Source organism: Pelecanus crispus, chromosome Z, assembly GCF_030463565.1.
Source record: "Pelecanus crispus isolate bPelCri1 chromosome Z, bPelCri1.pri, whole genome shotgun sequence".
Lineage (NCBI taxonomy): Eukaryota > Metazoa > Chordata > Aves > Pelecaniformes > Pelecanidae > Pelecanus > Pelecanus crispus.
The window spans coordinates 85,849,800-85,870,169 of NC_134676.1; the positions used below are offsets into that span (position 1 = coordinate 85,849,800).

Genomic DNA, 20,370 nt, shown 5'->3' on the forward strand with positions numbered 1-20,370 from the left:
CTAGCACTTCTCATCATCAGGTTAAATTCTGAAGTGCCAGTTCAGGTGACTCTGCAGCCCAGGTGCAGATAGGCTCCAAGTTACTTCTGACAAATATGGCTGAATGTTCCTTCCCTGCTCTTTCAGGTATGTATGTAAGATATTAAACAAGTTGCAGAATACCCAGAATTAATACTAGTTGGTGGAATGATCCAAACTCGGATTCAGACACTCATTTGGCTCCTGATCCATGCAGGTACCCTGCTTTTCAACCCAGGATGGAGAGGAGCTGTGCAAGCTGAGAGCACATTAAGTGCAACTTTCAGAAGCCAAAGTAGTTGAGGTTAAAGTAGTAGTTAAGATTAAAGCAGATGCACCCTTAACTAGCTTTTGCTGTTACGGATTTGAGCATTGATTGTTGTAGCTGTTAAGTCTGCTCAGTTTTATCTTCTGTATGCAGAGCTCTATGTCTAACCTTAGCAATTTCAGAAAGACCAAAGGTATCATTTGAAAGATGGTTTTGGGCATACATTCATGACCATTCTGGTAGAACCTTTTGGTTTTTTGTAGATACAGACTATTCACTTTCCAGAATGTTTGTTGGATATGAAGACACTGAGGATACTGAAGTGTATGAAGATGAACTTTATCATGAGGACTCATCCAGTGAGCAGAGTGTTGATAGTGAGGTGGAATTTCATCTCTACAGCCAGATCCACTATTCCAAAAATCTTGAAGAAATCAGCACGCTGGAAATAGATGAAGAAGCTGATGTTACAGAATTCACGGGTCATAGTTCAGATCTAACTGAGAAACAGTATAAACACAAGAAAATCACTGAAGTCATTGATCGTGGTACTCAGTTTTCAGGTGACCCTGAGATCATCGTCTTGTCTGATACACCAGATGAAGACAGTGTTTACAAAAGCAAAGTAAAGAAGTCAACAAGCTCTTTAGCTCAAGGTAAAGTACATATCCATCCTGGATCTTCCACATTAAATCATGCCAAAGCTGCTGGATGTAATACCCTGTATCCTGCTGAATCAGGCACGGACATTTCAAGGCAAAGGGAAGGCACTAGTGGGAAGCTTAACCCAGTTAGTTCTGCCGGAGCTTATGCCATCCAAGATGTGTTGGTAATAGATGATAGCTCGGAGGAGGAGAGCTTGGTATCTGAAAGTGACAACGTCGAGAGCTGGATGCTTTTGGGAGCCAGTGCAGATGACAGAGATGAAGATATAATGTTGAACATCGAAGGCTGTGCAACTCCTGTCAGTGAAGGTTAGTACTTTTTTTAAATCACTTGTTTATTCTGTGTATGGGAGGATTTGTCTGCAATGATACTGATGTCAATGTTTGAAAAGAAAGATAAACAGAAAGCAAATTGGAGTGCATAATGATGGGTGCAAAACTGTGATGAAGGAAATAGCCATTTATTTACACCTTTTCAATGCCATTATTTCAGTAGTGTCATATAGGGAAAGACAGCATTTTTGCTGGTAGAAACTTAGAAGTAATATCAGAGCGATTCATGTTGTGAACTTTCCAACTTGCCTGTATATTTTGTATTCCTAAGAGCATGTAAGAAGTTGTGGGGGGCAGTGGGGTGAAATAAAGAGGTAATACAACGGTTTCTTATTGTCAACAAAGTAAGTAGAAAAAAAACAGTTTAAGGACTAAAGATATAAGGAAAATCAGAGGTAGGAACTGCATAACAATAAAAAGTTTGCTGTGCTGCAGGGTAGGAAAGTAATCAGCGCTCCTAACCCAGGGAGCAGTGTCATTCCTCTTTTTGTGTGATGAGATTTCTGCCCCCTGCCCCTGTCTGCCTTGCCTCATTGGCCCTCAGCAGTGCAGGCACCAGTGCTTGTTAAGGCTTTGCTGAATGGTAGACCAGAGAAGTTACAACTCAGGAAAGGGATGAACTGTTAACAGGAGAGGGCAAGGAATGGAGAGGAGACCTTCTGAGCTGATTTCCCTTCCAGAAGCAGATTCTGTAACCACTCCTTCAGGAGTCTGGCAGTTTGGGCTGTTGATCTAAAATTTACTGTAACTTCTTGTATGGATTCTGCACTGAACAATTCAGAGAGATTCCTAACCACTAAGACTAACATCTAATGTTTTGGTATTTTGCAAAATATTGCTCCATGTTACTGTGCAGAAAGTTAGTAATGTGACAGTCAGTGCAACAGATTTTAGACATGTTTGTAATAATCATATTATGTAATACATACCTTGTCACCAGCAACTAAAAACTCTTTTAGATGGTCAGCCATGCTTTTTTCTTGCCCACTGGTTTCCCAAAGCACAAAGATCACTTCCAGAAACAGCGTCCCCTGCCAGTCTGAGAAAAAATACTACCTGAAGAAAGGCTGCTTTGGTGGCAAGGCTAGCCAGATCAGCTGCAGCACTGGAGACCTTTGCAAGATTGGTTTTTTGTGTTTGGGGTTGTTTTTTTTTTTTTAAATGTATACCATAATTTTACTTGGTGCACATGTAAATGAGGCAGTTTTGGGTGCAGGGAAATGAAATGCTCTGCAGCACTGATCTGCAGGCTAATACTCATGAAGTTTCTCCTTAGGATGGCTGTGTAAACCATGCTGCTGTTCACATGCTGCTACTAAGCTGTTTGGGGGGGGTGAAGCTGAGAAAGTGTCTTTGCCTTCTCTTCTGGTAGAACACCTGTTTCCTGCCCATAAGTGTTCAATAACTTTTTGTTTAGAGTTGTTCTTGTGTATGCTTTTGCATAGCTATCCATAGTCCATGGCTAAATAGACCATAGTGTGCACTTGATCTCTAATGGCTGATTAAAGATGCCGGTGTGTTTGCCTGCCTCAGAGATGTAAGAAATGCTTTATTCCCAGCACAATGCCGGAAGAGTGGCAGAGCATGCAGTTGCCATGCCAGAAACCCAGACAGCCACATTATATTTGGAATTTATGTAATATTTTCTCCCTATAAATCTTTTAAAATGCAGTTTCTAAGAATTAGCTTAAAGTCGCTAAATTTCATCAATACCTTTCTTTTTGTATTTTCATATCCTGTCCTTTTCTTTGAAACTAGAGCTAATCAGCTTGTCTTTTTCTTAAATTGCTCTGCCTGTTGGGGAGCAAATGTTTGGTGCCATGTGGTGACCACTGTAACAGCAATGCAGTTTGTGCATAGCTCAGTTAATGCATTTTCTGGGTAGCGTCTATTTTTCTTGTAACTGCTGGGCAGCCAAATGACCCAGAGTTAGGTTGCTTTTTTTCGGTTTACTCTGTGTGTCTCCCTGGATTTATGTACCAAAATTGCTGATGGTAGTGTTAAAGATTACCGAGAAAGACAGAAGATAGAAAGACGTTTAAACAGTGCTTGAGACTTTAAGCATATTTCAAAATTACATATACAGGTTTTGGGAAATACTCTGTAATTAATTTATTGGAGTGATTATGCTTACTAGGTGTAACATGAAAATGAAAATTCATGTCTTCATTCTTTGTGCTCTCCTAACAAAGGTGTGTCAGTGCTAACCGAGAGAGGCTTTTAAAAATCAATACAGGAGGTTAATATCAGGAGACAGTTTTGCTAACTTATGGTATGTTTTTGTAACAAATGTAGTTTCTTATTGGTGTGTATATATATATTTATAGCTGTTGACAATAAGCAAGCCACATTCAAAGCAGGTAACGGGAGCAGAATTTTCCTGTGCTGTATAAACTTGTCATACTGTTCAGAACTAAAATTGTTTCATTTACTGTAGGCGATGCAAACATTTTTTGAGATGCTGAAATGGGAAGTTAAAGACAGCCACACAAGAGGCTCATAAATATAACTGTTCTTCTACTCTGATTTTTATTCTCAAAGCTACTGCAGAACCTTCTCAAAACCCCTTCTTGCTACTTGCCTCTCATCAGTAGTAGTTCTGCCAACAGCAGCCTCGTGCCTGGAGCTTTGGGATGTACAGAACATGCATCAGGCACATGCAGCCGTTTGGGAGCAGGTGCTAGTTGTACATGCACATCCCTCTTCATTTTAGCTGCTGCCTTTCTACGTGTGTATGACTTTGCAGAAAGCCTTAACCTTTGCACATTTCTTCCAACTGTGAACAAGTTAATGATGATCTGTTTGAATCTGCTGTACTCAATGGGCAGAGCAGAGGCCCATGTCCTGGTTCTGGCCCTGACGCAGGCACACACCTGAGGCAGAGAGAGTACCACAGGACTGGGCTCCGGTCAAAGCCCTGGTTCTCAGCTGTGTCCTGAATTCCAGTGAATGTTATTCAGGTAGCTCTGGTGCACAAAAGTTTGGTACAGCTGCTCTATTTCTAATATATATGGTAACAGGGATGCAAAGACACAGGCTTAAAATAAATTGGTGTTGTATGTGTGTGTGTATGTAATGAAAAGCCAAAATAGCATTAAAATAGTTTTAGGGAACAACAGCCATAAGTCTTCCTAATGTAAAGTGACTATCATTTGTATGTTAAGCTTACACAGCATTGTATCTCCAGTTCTATAAAGGACTCCTTTGTTGAAATGTAAACATAAAAATTTTAAACCCGAAGGAAGAAATGCATTTAAAAAATGTGTGTCGGCAAATTATCCTCTCAACGATATTCTCTGCTAATTAATTTAAATTATTTTGAGACACGCACAGTTCTGTTTTCAGGGTTTCTAAAGAATGAGATCAAGCATTTAGGTGACTACATGGTATGTAAATTACTATTTCAGGGTTTGCAATATCAATAAGGATGGACATAGAGTGTAGTGACTGGTGAAGCCTTGCCCTTTCCCTTCTCCCCCGAAACTGCCTGTGACTGTGTAAATGGGATAGACCTCCCGTGACAGTGTCATGGTGTGTCTAGTGTCCAGTTTGCTTCACATTAAAAAGGGAACTGAAACGTGAACAATTCTATGACTATGAGAGTAGCCGGTTGTGTCAGTCATTTGATGAGTCTGTTTTCATGTTGGAGTCCCTGAAATAGAGATGCTGAGGTTCCACTGGAGTCAGAAATAACTCCTCAAGGAAAGGAATTAGGCATATGTCCTTATTCTGTTAACTCCTCTACATCTTACTTGCCTGCCCTGCTCTTGTCTAACAGCCTTATTATTTTTAATATTCTCTTATAAACAAATAACGCTTTCTTGATGCCTCCAGTGCAGAGAGTTTTCTTCCCATGCGGCCTTCTAGCTTCAGTCGCCACTGTCTCCTGTGACAGAAAGAGATGTCCCTTTGCCTTGACAAATGAGCTCTGGTTCCTCATGGTAAATCAAGATTCACCTGTACCCTTCTGTCTTCAGCTGGTATCTTGAAAGTTATGGCTGGTCCACAAACACTGCTGTTCAGTACACAGCTGAAAACCTTTCCTCCCTTTCTGCTGTCCTTCCAAATAGCTTTAGATGCCTTTCACTTTTTATTTTTGCTTGTCTAATACCACGTTAAGCAAAACCGTGTTTGTCCCATATTTCTGTAAAATCCAACTTTTCATCATGCATCTGGTGGTTTCTCAGCAAATACAGCTGATTGGCAGCCTTTGACTATTTGGGAAATGAAGATGGGCGCTGGCTTTCTTGTTTCACACAGAGGAATATCAAGGAAAGCACACACTGTGTCCGTAGTGACTCTGGTCCTCTTTGCTCTGACTTCAGTTTTCTGTGGTGAGATTGCGCATAGCTTGGAAGCAAAGCAGGCACTTGAATTACAGACGGTCGGCCAAGCTGAAAGACAGCAACCACATACCTGTGTGTGTTACTTGCCCCCATCTGGTCATCTGTGGGTTTCCTTGCATGGCATTTGGAAAAGTACACGCTGATGCTGCTTGTTACTTTGCAAAAAGGGTCCTACCACTTCACATGGCATTTAAAAAATTGGTTATTCAGCAAATCTAAGTCTTTGGTATGATTTACCTGATTTTTTAAACGTTTAGAGTCCATAAGAAAGCATGCACAGAGTATTGTAACAACCTGTACTGCATATTAAATGTACTTAATTCATTTTTAGTGTTGGAGAGTCTCCAGGTCTTTGAGGGAGGGTTCTCCCCTCCCACCCCTTTCTTCCACTTTGCAATAAGAGTATATATGATAAGAACGTTAATCTCCTGTAGTTGGAAGTCTTTCATCCATTCCTTCATTAAAAGCTTCCTTTTAACGTATTTCCTCTCTCATGTATAGCTGCAATCCTAATCTCTGCATTTTGGGTTTTTTTTTCTTCGCGGCTTTTGGAAAGACAGCTTTCAAAGCTGCAGCATTGATGTCCGGCCACTAAGGGGTACAAAAAACAATTTATCTTTTCCCTATTTCATCCTTTGCCCACCCAGTACCTTCCTCTGAGGCAACAGGCTAATGTGATCTCGCTCTAGGCTGGGCAGGTTTGTGGAGTGCAGTGCGTATGGCTGGTTTTTAATCCAAGGTTTTTATAGAACAGCACATACTTACTATGCTGGGTTCCCAGAGAGGGAATGGTTGGTTTTTTTCTCTGCTTTGATTTTTTTCTTATTAACACAGTAGCGAGGCTTTTACAAGAGCATCGCTAGAGGTGCTACTTCTGGCACGAGAAGTTGCTCTTAAAAGTAACAGCCACTGGATATCTGTCTGCCCTAGTAAAGAGCATTATGTTCAAATGCCTTTTGTGGTCATTTCTCTGCAGCCTGCAAGCCCGTCAGAAGCCCTGGTGCTGCCTCCTTAGCAGCTCTGGCTGCGTTTTCGTGGCATTTACTGACAGTGACACAGTGTGTGGTAGTTTGGGCAATTCCCATGTGTGCTGCTCTGGGGTCCTGGGGGGCCCTTCCCTCTGCCAGCAGCAGCCCCCCCCAGCCAGGGACCTGCTCAGCTTCTGTTCGGGTGCAGTGCCTGTTTAGCTGGAGCTCACTCCAGCCCTGGGGCACAAAGAGGCTCCCTACCAAGGATGACACTGTGCTTTTATTTAAGCATCTTGTTCCACAACTGTGTAGAAGCTGTACTTGGTGTAGCTTTGGCTGTGGTGGTAGCCTCAGACAAACGAAGAGCAGAAGACTCGGTGCAGAAAGCACAAAACTCAGCTGAGGCTTATGCGATGTTACGAGATAGTTTTAAAACTGTTTATCATATGACCTTCTAGCTGTCTGAATAGGTGAAGTCATTTTTGTGTTTACTAACAGATTGACTTCTGGAATTTGGTAAAATATGAGTATTTTTAATCTTCCCTGTTGAAAGTAGTTATGAAAGGAAACTAGCATCCACGGGGAAAATCGTTTCACTTGAGGCATGGAGTTTTGTGTCCACTTTTGCTCTTACTGTCCTGTAAAACTGTCCTGTACAAAAAGAAATAGTGAACATAAAAGTACAAGCTAGTATTTCCAAAGTAGTTTTTTCAGCCTTCCATTTTGGCATCCATGTCCGTCTTGTTTTCCAGGTTTAGAGGTCTTGCTATGCACTGATTTTTATCCTTAGTAATCATGTCTCTCATTTAGTCAAAGAAACCATAATAAAAATACATCAGTAAAATGAAAAAAAAGGGGGGAAGGGGGGTGGAGAGGTGTATTTGAACATTTAGTGAATGAAACCATAAAATAATATATGCCTAAAATGAAAAAAAAAAAGGAATTTGAAAGAATTTTATTTTTGCCTCTTCCCTAAAAAATAATGTATGAAAGACTTTTCTGTTCAGCCGCAGTAACTACAGCTTATGGAGTCAAAATAGAAATAGCAGTCTCGGATAAATTTGGCTTATTGTTTTATCTCTGTCAGCCATGCTCAAAAAGGAAATACGCTTTATTAACTACCGGTGTGTTAAATGGCTTCTTCTAGATGTATGACTTAATTTTCTCTTAACTCTGCGTGGTACTACAGAAATTATTAAAAAAATCTGACCACATCTGTATTTTTTTTCTCTCTGTCCTGTTATTCAAATCCCTCCGTGTATTTTTAGATGGTGAAAAGGTGTAAGCTTTTTTCTAAAATGACAAAAAGTACAGTAAGTTGTGCTTTTCTTCTTTAATTTACCTTTTCCCTTGACAGCTAGTTTTGAAGATGACCTTTGCAAGATATAGTATGTTTTTGTTCTAGAGTCTTGATATTTGTAGCACCAACTTACTTTTTCCACAAAAACGTCTACAAGAATTATTTCATTTTGTTGGGCCACAGAAAAACTATTTCAAGAGCCATACTTCCCTGTACTTTTTGGATGTCTAAAGTTGTGGAATTGCTGAATTACATTTCAGCAGAAGTTGCTTTCAAAAGTAAAAAAAGATTTATTGGAGAAAATTAGCTTAGTAATTAAAATATTTCTATTATTAATACCTAATGATATGTGCTGCATTTCTTAAAGGCAGCAAGACTTACTAGTGTGGTCCGTGTACAAATTTCAATGTCACCAAAAAAACCAAAAAACAAACCCAAAAAAGCACGGGTTTATTTTCTTGGCAGTTCTGTGTGGCAGCTCGCAGCACGCTGCTGCACGCAGATTGCTGCTTCTCCACTCACTGCTCCCTCTTCTTGAGGCCGGGACACTGCAGCCCGGTGGCTGTGGCCACGCCACGTTGGCGGCAGCTCAGCATCCCCTTTCGAGGGGTTGCCTCAGTGGGGCCTGAGGTGTCAGTGAAGCTGTCGTGCCGCCTCAAGCACGGCGTCAAGCGCAGGCAGTGGGCAACTGGAGGGGTCAGCTGATGGAAAAGCAGGAGAGAAAGATGTCTCTGTAAAATTAACGTTTGTTCGGAAGTAGCCTGTACTGGGAGTGGTGTTCGTGTGGGTTGGTAAGCCACACGTGTGGGACCGCGCTGTCGCCTGCTGCGAAGCTCGGGGATGGAGGGGCTTCCAGATGTGAGGGTGGGAGCAGGAGGAACCTGTGGTCCTTGGTCCTCGGTCCTCCTGCCCAGGCTGAGCCCGTGCCCACGCTGGGGCCCTGCTGACAGCCTGCTGCTGCCGCAGCCCTGCCCATGGCTCCCGGTCCCATCCCTCCTCCCAGGCAGAGCCAGGCACGCAGGGCTGGGGGCTGCACGCTTCTTCCCCCTCAGGAGGACAAACAGATGGAGTGGTGCCAGGTCATGCCAGCTGCGCATAAAGCGGAGGTTGATGTCACCAAGTTCAATTTTTGTGTTTGTGTATGCATTGCTGAAAACCTTTATCAGCTTGCTTTCCTCAGAACTGCGCCCTGCTGAACACTTGGGCTTTTCCTGTGATTTGGGGGGGTTTTCTTCTTGCTTGTGTTTGCTAGAACCTTAACGTTACTTAAATGTAGTAGGAGTGGTTTTGTGCATGAGTTACTATAGCAGAATGCACCCTGGAGCGGTAATAAGCAGTGGGAATCCACCCACCATTTGGAAGATACAGCACATGCATATGGATATTTTGATTAAAGAAAAAAACTTAATCTTCTTTACTGTGTAATGTGGATACACTCGAATCTCTTGGTTATTTAAGAAAAAAATTAATAAAACTAATAAAGTTCCTTTGCAAATCTGAAGAGATCTAGACTAAGTATACCTGCAACCTGATCAGACCCTTTTATCTGTGCAGATTTCTCTGCTATTGTGGACCTTAGCTCTAATTTAAATTTCCCATGGCTTTGGATTGCTGACTAGGTTTTCTGCAAGAGTGCCCATGCTTACATGGTCATATATTCTGGGTGACTTTTTCACTTTTTTCCTCTTTTTTTGCTGTTTTGTTGATTGTTATAAGGGGAATTTTTTTCTACTTCTGTCATTAGTTTGATCTTTCTTCCTTGTCCCTATTTCTTTGGGTTTCTTACAGGTGGGGAAAAACTCTTATATTGCAATTGAATTTTTGAACACTGATGGGAAACTGATTTAATCCTTCTGAAGGAGAAGCTCAAGATTTTTAAGTAATTAAAAAATGCAATAGGGAATATACTGAAGACAAAGGACTCAAGGGTTTAAAAAGGGGAAAAGTAAAGTTTGAGTTGGGCTACAAAGGGATGTAAATCATGCAGATATGTTGATGGATTAAGCACAGGAAAAAAAGAGTTTATATTAACAGACTAAAAGTCTAGAGAAGGACTGATAGGAATAAAATGGCTTGTTAATGCTTTATTATGTGTCTTCCTGTTTATAGTAGCACCTAGTGGAAGTGGGTTTGTGCTTTGAAGCTGTGGGCAAAATTGACATTCAGAGGAATGTAGAAGGATGGCACATACTTCACTTCATTTTGTCAGCCCTTAGGCTGTAATTGGCACACTTCTAGAGAAATTGGGGCATTTTCGCTGCAGAGAACTCACTCAGTTTCCTCCTGGTACGGACGCGATTTGCTGTGGAGGTTTGAACTGCAAGTGAGTTGAGCTGCTGCGTTGTCAGAATAGGCTCACATGCAGCATGTTAGACACTCTGTAGGTTTCTTACTGAAGAGCACGGAAAACTTACACTGTGATGCCATCACAGTGACCATTAATCTTGTGACAGCTGGTATTCGGTGGCTCTTTCATCTTTTAATCTGGAGGGGAGACAGAAGTAGATCCTTAAACTATAATATCTGTGCATTCGCAGGTGTATATATATACACAATATCTTTAACACAAACTAACAAGCCCTGGAATGATTATAATGGTTGTCTTCACACTCTGTTAAGGTACATAATTTGCATTTCCAGTATGCTTACTGCTGAGTATTGTGTGCCTTTCGTGACTGTATTTCACATGTAACAACCCTGCTCCAGTGGCTTGTACCAGGCAAGAATTGTGGCATGCGCAGGCAAGAAGTCGGTGCGTGTCGGTGCACACCTCGTGTTGTTCACCAGCCCTGAGCCACTGTCCAATGTGTTCTAGGCTGAGTGCAGTCCTGCACTTGCTCCTTCTTTGTTAATTGTCTGTATTGTTTCACCCCTAGTGCAGAGGCAGTTTCTAAATCGAAGTAACTCCTCAAATCTCCAGAGAAACTCTGGATTAGGGAGGTTTTTGTCCCCAGAAGCTGTCCAGTTCCCTGATGCTCATGAGGCCCTGGCTGTCCCAGGAAGCTCGCTGCGCTGGCACAGGGCGCTGCGGTGCCGGTGAGCCAGCAGGAGCCTGTTGCCCTCGGAAGGTAGGAGAGGCGAGGGTGACCCTGAGGACCTTGGAGGAGGTTGCATGAGCAGCCCATTGCCCTGCTCCTCTGCTGAGCGTTTCTGGTTAACAGCAGCATTTCCCATTAACATGGCAGCTTTTGCAGTTGTGGAATTTAGCTTTTAGCTGTTTGTTTTTATTTGAAAATTTTTAGCACCAGGAAGGTTTCCCACCTGCCAGGTTCAGCCTTTATGATGGTGGTTATGTTTGTCTGTTTTTTCCCTAATACTCTTGTGACTGTTTCTGATTTTACATTGTATGCAGCAGTGCCAAGTATCTTGAATATATCTTGGGAGATAATGACATCATTAGAAGTGAGAAAATAATAAAATAAAATCTCTGTCTATTCAGCTGGAATTCTTGTGGTGGATATGGTGATGTATGGCTTATGTTACAGAGCAGTAAAGCCATCACCCACACACTGTAGAAAATGATATGCACAGAACTGGCTGCCAAGATGTATTTTGTCTACCAGTTTCGTGCTAATTCTTTGAGTTTCTTTGCTGTCTTTGTACAGTGGCGGGTTGGCTACACAGTGGTTGGTTTTCTTCTGTTTGAGCGCTTTTGAAGTGGAGGTGAGGGGAATATACTCACGGACACAGAGGAGACCTATTGGATATAGCAGATTTTGGCAATAGTCACAAAGCGATTCTTTGCTCAAAGTACACTTTGTTGTTGTTTTTTCATCGTGTTGTGCTGTTGTGGCATGCTTGTCCTTCCTCAGAGTCCTGAAGCACCAGAAACAGCAAGGTCCTGGCCAGGCATCCTCAGTACTTGATAAATCTTCCTCCATCAACTCCTTTAAAACCCCAACAACCAGAGAGTGAGAGGGGCGGGGGGGGGGGGGGGGGGGGGGGGGGGGGGGGAAGAGGCTGCCAGATGCTTTTTTCGGTCTCTTTTTGAAACTCTCTGTGCATGGTGAAACACCAGAGTTTTCTCTGCCCTTTTAAAGCAGAGGCAGCGAAACACTCTGTCACAGCCTCTGTGGTGACAGTAATTGCGTTAACCTTGTACGTACTTCCCAGTCTAGACACTGCCTGAAGGTAAGCCACTAAGTTGATAACTATGTCTTGTACGTTTAAAACTTTAGCTGCAGAGGTCTGGGGATTTCCCCCTCCCCCTGAAGCCGTGGGGGGCTCCTGCTGCGGCTATGAAACGTGGCGGCTCACTCCCTTCGCGCTAATGCTGGTTCGGGACTGCCTATAAGAGCATATAAGAACATACATACACACACGTGTAAGCATATGCACATGTATGTATTTGTATGTATATTTATAGGCATATACGTGCAGCTTCAGCTTTTCCATTTGCATTGTGTTCATGTGGGATAGCTGGCATGCAGCTTTACAAAGAAAAGTGAAAAAAGTTGCCAACTTTGAACAGAGATTTCTCTAATGTTCCAAAACACATCTCTCAGAGAAGCAGCAGCGTTTCCAGCCTTTATCCATTACTGAGATGGCTGAAGTCTGTGTGATAGGCTTGAGCGTGCGATAGCCCAATACAAACCAAAACTATTCCCTGAGGCTTGCTCTTCGGGACGTACACAGTTTCTGTATCATTTAACTGTACTTCTGGTATTTCTAGAACTAAAGATGAGTGGGTGTGTACTAGAGGGATTTTCTCATCAGATTTTTAATTATTATAATTTTGTTTTGGCATAAAATTTAAGATGGCAAAGAAGAGGATCCCTTTAAGGAATCAGTGTCAGCGATCAGAGCAGGGGGACAATTCAGCTGGCATTTGTAGTGTATCTATGATTTATGTTGTACACCTCCCTGCAAGCTGTTCTGCGGGGGTTTTTGTAAGTTGATCGTGAAGGCAGTTCATTCACAGTGATTTTCTGAAATAGGTCCGTGCTGACCTTTTTTTTTTATTGTAGCAGTGATTTGGTTTGTTTGTACCTTTTAATCTTAATTTTCAGTGTACCCTTCTTTTTAAAAACTCTTTTGGAAACTTAGATTTCTGCATAGCAAAACCAAGTATTTAAAATGATCTAGTGCTACACCCTTTTGTCAAAAATGAAGCCTAAAAACCAGGCATCAGGCATTCATTTGTGTTTTTTGGTTTGGGTATTTTTTTTCCCCCTTTTGACCAGTAGCCTCGTGCAGGAGGAGCGACGCCGTTTTCCTTGTAGTTTCTCTAAAACCGGGGTGATTTAATTACGGGTCGGAGTCATCGTTCGTTGTGTTTTGTTTTGTTTTGTTGTGTTTTGAAGCAAGGTGCACAAGCATCACGGAGCAGAGGGCAGGGGACAAGGAGCTGCCCGCCGCTCCCGCCGGCCCTCGCTCTCCCCTCCCGGCGGGAGGCTCCCGCAGCCGGCCCGGCCGCGGCCCCGCTCGGGGCGGCGGCGGCTCTGAAGGGGGACCCGTGAAGTGCCCCGGCCCCTGGCCGCTGCCGCTGCCCGCCCTGCCGCGGCCACTGCCCCTGCCCGCCGCCGCCGCTGCCTGTGCCCGTCCCCGCTCCTGACTGCCGCTGCCCCTGCCCCCGGTCGCTGCCCCTGGCCCCGGTCGCTGCCTGCCCCTGCAGCCCTTCCCCTCGCCGTCCCCTCGTCGCTGCCGGACGGGGCCGGGGCCGGGGCCGGGGCCGCTCGGCGGCGGCGCCCCCAGTCCCGCCGGGCCCTGACGGGCGCGGGCGGCGGGCGGATGCCCGGGGCCCACCCGCGGGCGGAGCGGCCTCCGCCGGGCAGAGCGCGCAGGGCCGGGCCGGGCAGCCCCAGCCCCAGCCCCAGCCCCAGCCCCAGCCCCAGCCCCAGCCCCAGCCCCGCCGTCCCTTCAGCCCCGCCGGCCGGAGAGGCGGCTGGGGAGCGGCTCTTCCGCTTCTCTCCCTGCCTGATTATGAACGGGATTACACCTAAGCCGTTGTGTACTTAGTACCAATTAGTTTCTCGTCGGAGAGGTTCATTATGATTTTTTTTCTCTCCTTGTAACATTTTTTCACTGTTTGACTACATTTGTGGAGGAGTCGAGGGAGACGCTTCCAGGACCCAGCGTTCTTCGGTCTCCTGTTCTGCTTTTACAGGTTCTGTGGTAGAGGCAAGGTGGCTAATAGGCCATTCTGAACCCACGTATTTGTTATTTACCTTAAAAATTAGCTTTTGTTGAAAATGGTCATCAAGTTACCAACGTCAGAAAACAGCAAAATTGCAAAAATCCATTTTGGCATTATTTAATCTCTTTCCATGAGGTCTTAAGTGAGAAGTTTGCACATTAGTTATATATCTTAGCCTCCCTGTTCAAAGTGCAGTATGTTTTTAAATACAAATGGCACTTTTATGACGTATGGCAGTGATGCAATTTTTTTATGGCACACACGTGTGCACGCTCTGAAGGACAAAAGCTGAAAAATACTTTCCCTTGTATTGGACATACGCATTTGAAAATCATTCTCCAGTAGACTCAATTAAAACGAGCACATGAAAATGTTCCGGGTAGGTGGTGAGGCAGTGAAACACAGTTGCATCAAGATGGAAAAAAGCAGCTGTAACTGCTTTTCAGCCCATGTTGCCTTAGCACTGAGAAGGGAAATAAATGCTGACTGAGAAAGCCTGGCGGCATTCTGCTAACCACCTAACGCCTTGTCACAGGGTGGAGAACAGTTAGCATCCAGCAGTGGTCACTTGGACCTGACACTGTGTTCATACAGACAGAAAGATAGGGCTGCCTTTGGAATTAGAGTGATTTAGCTTTATTAGTAGGATAGTGTTATTTACATTAGTAACTGGTTTTAAGCCTGGAAGTTGCATATGTCTAATGTATTTAGTTTATTTAGTTAATTTAATGCCTAGTCAGTTGGTTTGTTTAGTATCCCACATTCATCATCACAGAGAAGGCACCTTCAAAATCACCCCAACCCCCTTTTTATTTTTTTATTTCAAAGCTTGACTAATCTTGAGTTGCTTTGTGAAGCTGAAAATGTGTAAGAATTTGAAGGAGCAAGCAGGCTTTTTGGGAACTGAATTCTTCTCAGAAGAAATTTGTTGTAGTCTTTATTTATAGTGTCATAAAAGAAGCTGAAAATTTACTGGTTATTAAGGATAACTTCATTTTAACTTTTCTTTCTTTTTAATTTGGCAAATATCTGGGGTTTTTTCATTAGTAAAATGGAGACCATTTCTCAGTTGATATTCTTATGTTGCCATTCCAGTTTGGTTTCTTACAGGGAGGACACCTGCTCATAAAATAGACATAAATGAAAAATACACCAAAAACTCCTTGTCAGTAGTTCAGAAATGGTACAGCTGCAAGACCAACTTTTAATTCTGATGTAGCCCTCTTCTTCTGTAGTTTCTCTGAGAACGTAAATACACGAAGGAAACACAACAGCTTCCCAGCGCAGGTGGATTATAATGTCAGCAGTATCCTTGCCAGACAGCACAGCTGCTCAGATGCCCTGCAATCACACAGCAAAAACCTAAATGTCCTTACTGTGGAAATTGTAGGTATTCCCATGCAGAACTTCATTGCACACAGCAGTGTGAACACAGCGCAGGTATCAAAAACTCTGTGCTTTCCCACTGCAAACAGTGGGAAATTTGCTGCAATAGAATTGTGGGCGGTTTTGTTTTTAAGGTTAACTGACGTATGCAAGCCGTTATTTGTAATTCATCTTCTCTTAGGTAATCATGTCACTTTTAACTTTGGGTGTGCCACTGGAAATTAAAAGGAGAAGCAGGAAAGGATCGGTGACTTCTGGTGTTAGCTATGGTAGCATTAAATGTTACAGTCACCCTGATTTGAATGTGCTTTCTGCCATCTCCTTCTGATGGGACTGACCACAGTGGGCTCATCAGAAGTTCACCGGATAAATCAGACTGGGAAATAACTGAGATCTAAGTGGCTGTCCTGTTTTAGAGGAAATGGATAGCTGGTTTAATATGTCTAGTTAGTTGTTTTATTTTTAAATGGTATACTTACCATCAATGAGGAAAACATGAAAATTACTGTTAATGTCAACTAATTCAAGGACAAAGAGGAAAAATAAAAAATGCTTTTCCAGTCTGAATGGGAAATTTAGACAGTCAACAAGCTATTTTCAGTTCGTTTTCCAAAATTTGACTTTATTACTGTAATTTCGAAGTTTATTAATAAAATGAAATGCCATATAGGACACAATTCTGTATGGAATGAATGAAAAAACAAGAGTCTGTTCAAACAATTCTCATCAAGGAAGAGAAAAAAGGTCAGGAGAAGAAAGGAAGGAAAATCAAAATGACATCAAGGAATCAGTGTCAGACTCTCTTTACCTGCCCATGCTTAAAATTCTAAGTTTTAATTATTGACCAATGTCAGCGTGATTCAGTGAGCAAAAATTAGGACAAGTGATCTGAGCATAAATATTACCATTGCTTTGGGTTGAAAACAGTTGGTTAATGACTTAGTTAATCAAATTAGTGTACAGGTGACAGTGCTGAACCTCTGTATTCAGCTGCGTAGTACAAGCATCCTAACTCCACATACACTTCTTGATTAAAACCCCCTGATTTTTCAGCTTTTTGTTCTAAGCAGCAGAATATAGATTTTTTTTTTGTGATAAAAATACGTTTAGTCCTCCATTTTCTAGCACACTTTATAAGTAGTAGAACAAGTACAGCAATATAGTACCATGTTTTCAGTGGTATTTTATGCATTATGACAGTAATTAAAATCACTAGTATTGCTCTTCTCTCAGTGATTCGTGCAGAATGCGTTGTGTCCTAAGCACTGCACATCACAGAGGTGAGAAGAATGGTGCAAGGTAGTCTGGGGGCAATAAGTATGAAGTCATCGGTGATTTAATAATATGTTTTTAATTCAGAAGTTAAGATTATTTTCCCCTTGTAAAACTGAGAGGGGAGTGGTCTGAAAGAGACATCAGGAAAAGGGGGGGAATGGCTCATCTTACAGCCCACCAGAAAGACCTGGTACTTATTCATTTACATTTTAGCATTGAGTTTTCTGAAGACTCTTTTTTTCCCCCCCGAACACATACTTAATAGACAATTTATGTAATGTTCCTGCAAAATGTAGTATAAATATAGAGCTTCAAAATAAACTTTCATTGTATCTTTCCCGAAACAATTATGCTACCTGTATGCATTTCAACTCTGTACACACTAATTTCATTTAACAAAGCTCATCCCTGTGTTTTTATTTACAGCAAAATCCTTACATTTATGAGTACACAGTATCTCTAATTACATAAATGTTAAATAAAACATTTTTGGATGGAGTATCTGTGAAGGGATGCATATTAGTTATTTCTGAAATTTAAGCATACAATAGCTAACAACAATTACAAAAAGCTACAAAAACCACAGTTGTGCTAAGTTGTTAATGCCAGAGAGTGCTAATAAAATATTAGCACTAGTAAGTTCAGCTGCGTTCTGTCCCGGACCCCAATATCAATGGCTGAAATGTGCCAGAAAACCAGATGAAATTAATTTGCAAAATAATAAGCTTCTTGCATTTAAATAATCTTCTTAAACCAGCAAAAATGGAGAAATATGATTTCCAATTTTATTTCATTCTCATTTTCTGAGGCAGAAAGATGAGATGAGTTTACGTAGGAAATGTTACAGGATGAGTATGGGAATACAGCTACGGTTAGGGGGTGATTCATAGCTGGAATAGCCGCGTTTTGGATTTTTTTCACCTTTAACAGTTGTCTACCAAAAGCTACTCCTTCAAAGCTAGTTTTGACACTGTACGAGACAGTTGTCTTGTAAAAGCTTTACAGAAATCACAATGTGACTCCATGGCAACTACTAAAGCATAACTTTTAAAGTAACATTTGCTATTTCTTCTTTGGTTTAACTCCCCTTTTTTTGAGAGAGAGTGAGCGGGAGATTTCTTAAAATATATGATCTTTTAAAAACTATAAATAAGTTGGAAGGAAACAGAAAAAAATCCTTGTTTGACTACAAGTTGTAAAAAAACACAGTAATGGTGACGTCTGTCTTTAACAGAAGACTCTCACTTTCCTTTTTTTTTTTTTGGTAACAAGTAATTAATTAATGAATAATTCACATAGATTTTGGCACAAGTTATTTTGGAAGCTGAAAAATTACTGAATTTCTAATATATCTACTCTGTATTGGAGAAATTTAATTTTTCAGTCTTTTTAGTGCAGTAACAAGATTTACCTTTGGGAAGATGTTTTAGTGTTAACTTGTGGTATCAGTGTAATTGTTTTCTTCATTTTGATACTACAGTGCTTTATCCTTGTGTTTGAAGATAAATCAACAATCCGAGGGAAGGAAAGAGTAATAGAAGTTGTTGTTGGGCTCTGTAAGCGGCTTACTTTTTCTTGAAGATTTCTGTGCCTTGCATTTAACAGTAGTGGGATGTACCAAATCCGAATGTTTAAGGCCCAATGTCACTGCCAGACGAGAGATTATAAGGCAGGGGTGTGTTTAAGTGATGGAGAGGAATCTGCTTTAGATACCAAACAAACAAGGGCTGGCTTTTGGGGGCAGTCCTGTACAAGAACACTCTCGTCCCTCAGACATAAGGGGGTTTGTAAATGCACCATCCTGTTGGACTGAATTCCTGCCGTGGTTCACATTCTCATTTGCAATTTACTGCACACTTACAAAGTGTTCAGTCTTCTCTTTGACTTCCTTTAAAGCAAGATTACTGTTGCTTTAATGCATTTCAGAAGGGTGGCGTTTTAACCAGTTTGTTGGATTCTTACCGCTTCAATCACTGATCATCATCTTCCCTGTGAAAAGCCAAGGCTGCTTTAAAGAGAACTGGGGGTAAATTTTGTCATGTGTGGCAAGAGGTGCAAAACGGTGATCTAGGTCGCGAATCTCCCTTTATGTCTAACTTGTGCACTTCCTTGTATAGTAAATGTAAATGTGTTGATAATAGGCTAGCTCAGTTTAGTTGCTTTTCACTGATGAAGTGTTCTGTGGTCCAGGAAGGACAGGCATGCTGTAGTGAACTTTGTCTGAACAGCATCTTTTCTTGGGATGCTCATCTGCCAGTATCGGATCCTCTAAGCGGCGCGTTCTTCAGTTGCCACAGATAATTGGGTAAATTTTTCCTGAACACCGCTTTCCAGCAAATACTTCCTACAGCTGTCCAATTTTAGTTATATTTATCTAAACGTGAGTCTTAGATTGAACCGTCTGATTATAACAAGGTGTGCCTCTTTCATCATGTGCTGGAGTTTGGACAAATGGAAACAGCAGTACAGGTGTAGGGACTGCTGGCTGCAGGCGTAGTGGGACATGATCAGTCTTGTTGCCCCATCCCAAATGTGGCACACTTATTTTTGATCCTAAAAGAAGCAAAATCTTACTGGCAGTTTCTCTAGTATGCTCTTTTTTTCTCTACTTTTTCTGATCAAAAATTTATTCACCTCTTCTGAGTTCCAGCAGCGAGTTACAGTATCACCCAAGGTACAGAAAATGGCCTCTAGTCATCTTGCCAAAAGCTCTTCATTTACATCTTAGAGACTTCAAATTACTCTTCTTGGCCTTTTTGCCCTATACTTCCCTGACCCCAAAGTAATCCCTTGATATAATTTCAAATAATGAGGAACTCGTCTTTGGAATTACACAGATAACATTTTCGATGGCACATGTGATAGTTTGAAAGATACAGTCAAATTGTTATTTAATTGGAATACTGTCAATGTCCTATTTTTAAATTATTCATACATCTTGAAAACTATGATAAGGGCTAGAAAGCAACCGGCTGTATAGTGGCCTTGAAGTGTATGTTAGTTATCACACCAAAAAAAGAAGAAAGGAAAACAACTGTTAAATGCCATTTTGCAGGCATAGGTTATTTTCCGTGGCTTAGGAGAGAGAATCTTCTGAATTGTGTGAATTTATGAGGTGGTATTGAATGTCTTAATGCTGACACTAGCACTGCATTTGGTCTTGGTTCTTGATGTTTGCCGAGTGGCGTTTCTGTCTAGCCCGTCATCTTAGTGTTAGTCAGTGCTGGTCAGTTCTTTACCACATGGGATCTAAGGAGACTCCCAGTCAACAAAATTCTCCTACTGTTCAAATAATTCTGAGTTCTGGTCACCTTATCTATAGATTTTTTTTGACACCCTCCTGGAGGACGAAGTGGGAGGTGGAAGCAGAGCGGTAGGTGGTGTTGGGGTAGAAGGCAGAAGCTCAGGCTAAGGTCTTCTGTGCCTGGTGGCAGCTGAGTCGGGTTTGCATTGCTGCTCTGCCTCTTCCAATCCCCCATGCAACAGGCTATTGAAGTGAGCGAAGATAAAGGTAGAAGAACTGAGGCAGTTGCACCAGCACCACAAGCAAGGCTTTTCTTCGTCTTCTTGGGAGAGCCTGTGCTGACTGGCTGCGGTCTGACAGTCTGAAGGCTGGCTGCAGAAGAAATAACCTCAGATGGGAAGGAGAAGATGCTGCTGCAGCTCCAAGGTGAG

General features: G+C 42.1%; 1 protein-coding gene across 1 annotated transcript in view; it reads left to right on the forward strand.

Annotated features, from left to right (window-relative positions):
* Positions 1-538: 538 nt before the first annotated feature.
* Positions 539-20,370, forward strand: part of ZCCHC7 (zinc finger CCHC-type containing 7) — a 111,861-nt gene continuing 92,029 nt past the window's right edge. The window contains exon 1 of the mRNA XM_075726607.1: positions 539-1,260. Within this exon, the coding sequence (XP_075582722.1) occupies positions 573-1,260 (688 nt within the window). The 5' untranslated portion in view covers positions 539-572. The remainder of the gene's footprint in view (positions 1,261-20,370) is intronic.